This window comes from Numida meleagris, chromosome 19 (genome assembly GCF_002078875.1).
Source record: "Numida meleagris isolate 19003 breed g44 Domestic line chromosome 19, NumMel1.0, whole genome shotgun sequence".
NCBI classification, from domain to species: domain Eukaryota; kingdom Metazoa; phylum Chordata; class Aves; order Galliformes; family Numididae; genus Numida; species Numida meleagris.
The window spans coordinates 5,487,039-5,495,897 of NC_034427.1; the positions used below are offsets into that span (position 1 = coordinate 5,487,039).

The following is an 8,859-nucleotide window of genomic DNA, read 5'->3' on the forward strand; positions in this document are numbered from 1 at the left end:
GCCTTCTGACCTGTGTAATGCAAGAACACAAACCTAATTTTCCAAGTTTGCTGTGGTATTGATCTGAACTGTACCACAGGTCCATTCTATCTCTGTAATCACAACACCCTAAGACACCAATATTCTTACATTGTACTGTGTATTCATAAGCTGAAATAAAACTTTTTTTTAGCAATGCAAGAACTCTAGTTCTGAAGATACTAAAAATAGCTGTGAATATTCTCTTATTTTCTTAACATGCCCTTGTGTGAAAGAGGGGCGAAAAAGAAATGCTTCTTGTAATTGCAGTGATGAAAAGAGTAAAAGGGAGAGACTGAGTAGGAGAAGCTGGTGTGAAAATTGTTGCAGGAGCAATGCGCACATCATTGAATTATCCTTGACCATGTTATGGATTTTAAAATACTTGAATTAAAATGGAAAGGAGGGAGACATAGCAAATGAAATCCATGTGTATGAATATATAACATCAATCAGCTCACAAAGAGTTTCTCTATAAATATTGCCCTTGGACACTCATATAGAGAAGGGCCACATCTACTTATCAAGGAGAAGCCATGGCACCGAATGTGTACAGCATATGCATGGCTTTTATGTGGTGTCTTTTCATGCAAGTGTGTTTGTGATACCCATACTTTAAAGGGAACGTTTTCAGTGCCATACATCTGAAGAGCTATTCTCCTCCAGAATCCAGATTGTTTTATTACCAGCTAAATGTTCTTTAAGCTACCTGTGAATGAGGGCATTGTGACATTTAGCAACTGGTTTGATTGAACACAGATGTGAACCATATTCCATATGGAGAAGATCCAAAAGGAGAGATTGTAGGCTTGTTTCTGATTTGCAAGAAGGAATTTGAATTCAATTACTTGATACTGAGCTACCAAGATAGATAAAAACAAGTTGCTTGCTTGCACATCTATAGCAATGCAAGTGTAAAATCTACAGTTTGAGAAAGTGTGCTGTCTTCAGAGGTCAGGAAAATATATACCAATATATATGCCGTATATATATCTATATAATGCCAATATATATGAAAGTAGAAGTCCTGTGAAAATGGAAAGTACCATACAGAAATGGGACGGGCTGAGGCATTTATTACATTCCTTACCCAGTGGCTTCATAGAAGTGCCCCGCTGCAAATAACTTTTCTAATGCCATTCCAGCGTATCTCTGACCATTACAAGTGCTATTATCATAGAATCATTTGAGTTGGAAGGGACTCTTAAAGATCATCAAGTCCAACTCCTCTGCAGTGAACAGGGGGACATCTGCAGTTCAATCAGGTTGCTCAGAGCCTGGTCCAGTCTGACCTCAAATGTCTCCTGGTCGTTCACCAGGGCAGCCTGTGCCAGTACCTCACCACCCTAATTGTAAAAAACTTCTTCCTTATGTCTAATCTAAATCTTCCCCTATTTTAGTTTGAAAACATTTCCCCTTGTCCTATCACAACAGATGCTGCCGAAGTGTGTCTGTGGGAAGGCACTTTAAAAAATGGCTAAATGGGGAATAGGGATAAATTGCTAACACCAGGATGCAAGGTTTGTTGATAGTTTTCCAGTGCTTCTTGAGTGTAAAATTTACTGATGCAAAACTGAAATTGCATGCAGCAGACTCATTTTATTAGTGGAATTTTTATTTCTTATCAGCAATTTAGAGAGGAAGAAGCAAATGCTTGGGGCCAGTTTTGATATATGTATGTTCTGAATAGCTCAATTTTGTGAGGCTTTTCACAGAAACTAACTGGCAGGCCTCATTCTCTGCCTTTTGTTGGTTGAAAAAGGAGGTTTTATCCTTATCTTCATTGCCCGTGGTGCTTGTTAGTTTTCTTTCCATCTGAGTGGATTTTTCATCATTGAAAACATGGCCTCTCCAGAATGTCTAGCCTGCAAAGTCAAAGAGAGACTTAGCTATCATCCCTGTGAGACTGCTCTAGTCCTCACAAGTGTTGGTGTTGAGTGCAGTTAAAATAAAATATTTCTGAACCTGGATTTTCAAGAATATTTATTTCCCTGCAGATAATTGATTTTTCCTCCTAAATTTTCATCCTTTTTCAGCTGGGAAGAACTGAATTTTTACTAGTTTTGTTTTCTTGGTTTCTCAAGGTTATTTATCTGTACCTATTCTGCTATAACAGGGCTGAGCTGCAAAGAAATACTGAGCTTAGCCGCTCTCAGAGTATTCCTGGGGTGGTAGAGGGGGAGGTTGCCTTCTCCTAATGCAATGGAGAAGGAGTAGAAAGAGAACAGGACTGTTTGATCTCAGTTTAGACCAGTGATACTCAATGAATACTCCTGCTTGGTGAGGATACTGTCTGGGGACAGAGTAAGTGAAAAACCTGATTTGCTAAAGCGTGTTCCCAGGCCAGCTGAACTTAAGGTTATGGGAAAATATCAGGCTTAAACACTTTCAAAAGTATTTCACAAAAATCCACTGTGTATGATCTGGTCACTGTGTACTGTGGGAAGCTGTGTAGCATGAGTCAATCTCTGTCCTCTCATCCCTGTGTTTTTTACTCTCTTCTCCCTGCTCACACCCCTGTGTGTGCACAGATACACTTGTGTTGCATTGCTGGAAGCTCAAAGTAAGTTCATTCCAATAGTGCAGGTCTCTCCTTCTTTTTATAATTCCCTCTAATCATTTGGAATCCAGGAAGCTGTGGTATCATGTGCAGGTAGCACAGCAATAAACATGTTCTCATCACAATTTACACATAAAGCGTGAGTCCCTCGAGGTAACTTTCCTCTCTTGACAGCTTTAATAAAGGATGATGGATTGTTTCTAAATGACAGTTTAGGAAGATCAAAAATTCCCCCCTGCATTGTTTTGAGCTCTGGTGTACAAGAGCTGTTTTGTGTTCTGTGAAAGTTGTTTCTGCCTGTAAGCGCTGGGGCTCTATTACTTGCTTTCACAGTGGCGAGAAATGCGTAGCTACCACAGGAATATATTCATCCTGCAGTGTACTCGTCACTTTTTGACAAAATACAGAAAAGCAAAGCCTAGCATGGGTGGAGGTGGAGAAATGCCAATAGCTGGATGTGTTGCCGTTGTCAGGATGCTGCTCTGGGCGTTCTCCCCATATGGGTTGTGCGGAGGAGGAGGATCGGGTACTGTGTTGGCTTTCCTCCCAGAGCTGCCTCTGAGGGTTGAATGCCAGGGGGAGGCATGCCCTGAACTCACCTGCACTGGCTCAGCTCTCCCCAGCCAGCATGCAAAGGAGGCCTTAGGGATCCAGCAGTCACCTGCACCCTCTTTTCTTATTCTTGGTTACATGTGGCAGCAAATTAGTTCTGGAAGGCAGAGTCTTCCCTCTTGTTTTTTTTTGGTGTGAGATTTATTTCTCACTGTGTGTGCTTTGTAGCTGCACTTGGCAGAGTGGAGTTTGTTCAGCTGTCCATTCCCTAGCTAATCTCGTGTCTTAAAATAAAAACAAGCAAGTGGATCTTTGGAGAAAGGATGCCACATAAAGATGTGGAGAGATGCATGTGGCTAACACCGCACTGCTCAAAATCATTTTTAGGGTAAGAAACCCTAGAAGAAAAAAAGGCTCAGTACCTGATCGGGGCTTATTCTGATGTTGCCTCTAAGTGACAAAATGAAGCCTAGACAAGAGTTCGTTGTGGCCATACAGCAACAAAATCGTTCCTCTTTTGCTGTATTTAGGTAACTGGAAGCAGTGGATCTGAACACTCTTTGGAATCCACCACCTTGCATTAGAATGGAGTATAGCGTAGTCCAGCTTTCGCCTCTTGTACATGAATAGTTTGTCCTCTGGAGCACAGTGCTGCAAACACCAGAAGAAGATTTTTGTTATAGATTATCATCACCCCAGATGATCTCAAAAGGAAGTTTTCCACCCATGCAAAGAGGGAAATTTTAAAATAGAAAACAGCCTAGTGTGGAGTTAAATCAGGGCTAGGACATGCCAGGGGAATGAGATCCAGTGGATAAGAAGCTCACAGTAATCTGGCAAAGCAGGCCTGTCCATATAGATATTTTCTGAACCTTTACTTCTCCACTCATAAAATTCTTGCAGTAATGCTTCTCCCAGCTGAGTAATCTTGGCTGGACATCAGCTACTTCATTGGGAAGTAACTATGTAAAAAAAATTGCCCGTCCATCCTTCCTTTTCTTAATATCCCAGGATGAAGCAATGTTTTTGCCCCCTGCTGTGGCCCAGAAACCTGACTGAATTTTGAACTTAGGTTGAATTCTTGTTCTCCAGCTTTGTTTCCCAGCTCCATAAATGTTTGTTTCAGTGTATTTAGTGGTTGTCTTTGAACATCTTTCAGTAAGCAGACCCCAGTCTTTACACTTATGTCAGTCATAGTTTGTGATATGTTTTTTTTCTCGGTACGTTATTAGAAATTCACCGTTTAACAATATTCTATTGTTCTGATTGCTATTGTGTTTTATGAGTGTGATATTCTTTCCCTTAGGCACAACAGGGATTTACCAGGGAGCCAATGGCCTAACAAATTCTGCTGGATTCAGTGCTGTGCATCAGGTATATCTCAGCATTTATTATTGGCAACCTTGTCAACTATTTTAAACACTAGAACACTGCTAGATCAGTGAGATTATCCTGGTGTTTACATATATGTAAGAAAACTTCTACTGTGTGTTTTGCCACATGCCATTTTGGCCTACTTGAGTGGTGTGGCCATTTGCTGAGCTTCCAGATTTCTTCCTTAGCTTTAAGATGTGTATATCAACACACATACAGAGAATGCAGTCCTTGCAGGAGCACAGTGCTCTTGGCAGTCTTTGCTGTGGTGTTGCACAGTGATGCTGAGAGTTTCATCACTCCTCTGCCATCTTACAACTTTCAGATATGTTTTCCAGAGCAGAACACTTCCCTTTTAGGATCTTGTCCTCTGCTATCTTGTTGCTCTGTAATAAATAGGAACATATTGAAAGAGGTGTTGGCAGGCACTGAATACTGAGCCATGTGAGCCATCTCTGTGCTTCCTTCTTTGAGAGTACACCTGTCTATGGGCTTCATGCTTCAGATACCTTGAGAAGCGTGTGTGTATATATAAACAGCACACATATATGCACAAGACAGATGTTTTTGCAGTAACAGATGACTTTTCTTGATTGGACCAAACAAATGAGTATGCTATCCCTGAAAACACTTTTTAGTTAGCCATGGAATAATAATTTCAATTACTTGTCAACAAGGTGGTTGTTATGTCTCATATTTCTAATGTGGGCAATTTCATTATTACTTCAGTTTTGGCTAAAAACATTGTCAATAAACGCTGAAATAAGTGTACTTGATTGAAGAATTGAGCTTACCTGCAAAAAGGAGAAATAAGTGGTTTGTCTTCATCATTTTGTGATATTCTTTAAGAGAAAATAGTTGAATTCTCTCATTTCTTTTTCAGCTTAATATTTATTTTAACAACTTGAGTCATTTCTATTCTTGAGAGCTCCCTGGTGACTGAGAGCTAATGAAATAACTGTGTCACAGACAAAGATGTAAGCAGTTAAGTAGGAAAGGGCTTTTAGTCTTTCTAAATACAATTTATTATTTAATTTTATTTAAGATGAGATACTAATTACCATTTCTAAGGAAACAGAAACCTTTTGTTGAAGGACAATCCCCAGAGTATGAATACAGTTCTATGCCTGAAAAAGCAAATAAGTGAACAAGAGCAGGAGTTGCAATGATGAACAGAAGAAACAAATGAAACTTTTTAAATTATCCAGATATTAAGTTTTCTAATCTATTTCCATGTCCTGCTTCCCACAAAGAAGAACAGATGGGCAGAGTGTTACAGATTTGTTTGGGACCCTTAGTATCAAGACAAAGAGTGTCATGATACCCCAGCTTTCCAAGTTCACGTGCACCCTGTATTTTCAGTACAGTTTTCTACAGACAGGGAAGATCATTCTGGCACTTAGTTCTTGCAGAGGCAGTGAGACAATCTCATGTGTGAGCATTTCTGCAAAGCAATTGTTAGATTCGTGGTTTTTTTTTCATTTTTTGTACCCTATTTTAACAGCTGATCAGAAAATGTAGCTGATCACAGGAAAATGCAGCCTACTTTATTCCTGCACAGAATTGTTGAGCACTGTAGTGGAAAATGTGTCAGCACTGTTAAATAAAATCCTATAGAAAAAGCAAAACTTGCCTGATATCTGACCTCTTGTTGAGGTCAGCCAATCTTAATAAAGTATGAATATATTTGGGAGGAGGATAAATGTAATGTCATAAGTGAACAAAACATAGTTCTTTAGCAAAATTATTCCTGAGCCAGGACTTGCTGCATGTGTAGATAACATTGCCTTGCTGTGTGTGTGGTGCCTTACTCATTTGTTTATAAGATAAAACCAATGATACACAGAAGTTACGTGTTTCTTTTTTCCTCAAAGGAATATTCGTCATACCCAAGCTTTCCTCAAAGCCAGTACTCACAGTATTACAGCTCCTCCTACAACTCTCCCTACATGTCCACAAACAGCATCAGCCCTTCAGCCATCCCAACCTCCACTTACTCTCTGCAGGAGTCTTCTCACAACATCACCAGTCAGAGCACAGAATCGCTGTCTGGTAAGTGCATTTCTTTTGTTTTCAATTTGGCAGTGCCAGCCCTCCATAGACATAAGTACTGTAACCGTATTGTTGGATGCTTTTTTTAGTACTTATATTTACAGAGATAAATCAGATTTCCTAGCATGTAACAGTTCTGCTCAGGACACAGTTTTGGGAAGAGATCAGGAAACACAGTATCTGTAAGACCATCCTGGGTTGTTTTCATGAGTACGCATGGTTTGATCTCCTCTAAAGCTAGTACAGAAAGATGAAATAATTACATGCAAAAGCCAGATCAATCCATAGTGTTAATATGTGTAGAAGTAAGTTCAAAACAAGTGGCCATGCTCTGAAAAAGCCCCAGAGATTCCTCAGTAACCCACATCTCTGTCAAGGTCTCTGTTCAGTCCTAACAACCTATAATATATGCATTCATAAATGAGTACATCAAGAGAAAGTTTCTCTTAAAAAAATCAACACAAACTGTTTGTTTAAGTTAAAAGTTCAAGGCAAATTCCATGTAAAAAGTCTTCAGAATTTGTGGCCTCTCTTTGAGCACTTAATTCTTAAAGTCTCAAGGCTTAGATGGTTTATGGAATTATTGATGGATTATGATCCTCCAATGTACTGTTCATGTAAAATCTTCAAATATCACTTCCCTATTAGAGTTTTCATTGGCATGCAATAACATTTATATAGAACGCCACATAATTTGAGGATGATCACAGTATACGCCCATTGTAGGTCTGCTGACTTATGGAACAAATCTGAACATCTGTGGTTGCTCTAAAAGAAAAATAAACTAATATTGGTTGTTAAAAAGAAGTGGTCACAGATTGCTCTAAAAGCAGTTGGAGGATTTTCTGTTCCTTAGATCTTATCTCAGCCTTTTTGAGAAAGCGATTTCAAAAAAGGCTCGTTAGGCACAATCCAAGCTTCTCTGCAGAAGAATATGGTTATTCAAGGAAGCTGGAGAGGCCACAGCTTAGCAAAGTGAAAAGAAAAAGAGTATGTTTGAAAAGGATTTGTAATGTAAGGTAAGTGAAATCTGGGCAGGTTTATGAAACTCAAGCCATCCAAAACAAAAACTTTATAAAGGGAAGTTCACCTTTGACTGCCTCTTCTCAGTTATTTCTAAACTACTGTCGCTGGTGTAATAGAATATGGCAGACTAGATATATATTTTATAAATAAAAGTTGATGTTGAAAGTATCTTTTTAATCCTGAGCATTTACCAAATTAAAAAAATTGTTTTTGCAGAAGTTTAATTGATCCTTATTTCCTTTTCTACTGCATTTTAATTTTTCTCTTAGAAAGTGTGGAGAGGGGAGTAAAATTCAGAAAGTTTTTTTTTTTTTTAATGAAAAATGTGATTAAGTTTATGAACTGCCACATCAATTTTAATATTTTTTATATACAGTCTTGGTGTTATCTGAAATTGTTGCAACAAATCTTAAAAGTTATAAATTATTTATCTAACTATGTCAGCTATTGACATGAAAAGATTTCATAAAGTTTCTGGTGCTCTCCACTAAAAGGTTTCCTGTTTTAATTATAATGAGACAGTGCAAAATTTAATTTTACAGTGGAATTCTTTTCCTCCAAATAGGAGAATATGGAACAACACCAGCAAAAGATGTAGAAACAGACAGACATCACAGAGGGTCAGATGGCAAGGTACGAGCCCGATCAAAAAGAAGCAACGATCCTTCCCCTACTGCTGACAGTGAGATTGAGGTAATAAAATTAACTTATGTTCCCTTAGTAAATCCTGCAAAGAGAAACAGTTGCATCTATTAGCAAATCCCACCAGCAAACTAGTGAAGTGTAAGAGCCAGAACAGCATTAGCATTATAACTGGAGCCTTTTATTGTGGGTAGTCAAAAATAATTCTCAATTTCTATATTATTAACATCTCAGACTATTCTTTGTAAATACGTTTTTTTACTTGTGCTTTTTGTAAGTTGGCTGTTTGGTTTCCCCATCTTGACATGCAACAAGGGATTTCTGTGGTTGTAAGGAGAGCAAATTCTCAGGATGATCAGCATGAACAGTTTCAAACTTCTTGATCTTTCATTTTGCGTGCTTTCACAAAGCATCTGCAGTCAATGTGCTAAATGGGTGAGAGATCTTAAAAAGCTCTTGTCCAGCGGGACATATTTCCTGACTGAACAAAGTCTTGCAATTGCATAATGTGTAACTGTATTTCTCTTTTCCACCCTGTCTGTCATCACAGCGTGTATTTGTGTGGGATTTGGATGAGACGATAATTATTTTTCACTCCTTACTCACGGGAACTTTTGCATCCAGATATGGGAAGG

General features: G+C 38.7%; 1 protein-coding gene across 12 annotated transcripts in view; it reads left to right on the plus strand.

Moving 5' to 3' along the window:
* EYA2 (EYA transcriptional coactivator and phosphatase 2) overlaps nt 1-8,859 on the plus strand; it is a 93,660-nt gene that overhangs the window by 53,553 nt on the left and 31,248 nt on the right. For 10 of the 12 annotated variants that reach the window (XM_021417160.1, XM_021417161.1, XM_021417166.1 and 7 more), the window contains 4 exons: nt 4,437-4,504; nt 6,379-6,556; nt 8,148-8,275; nt 8,775-8,858. In XM_021417160.1, coding sequence (XP_021272835.1) covers nt 4,437-4,504; nt 6,379-6,556; nt 8,148-8,275; nt 8,775-8,858 — 458 coding nt within the window. The remainder of the gene's footprint in view (nt 1-4,436; nt 4,505-6,378; nt 6,557-8,147; nt 8,276-8,774; nt 8,859) is intronic. The other 2 variants (XM_021417162.1, XM_021417163.1) reach the window with 2 other exon arrangements.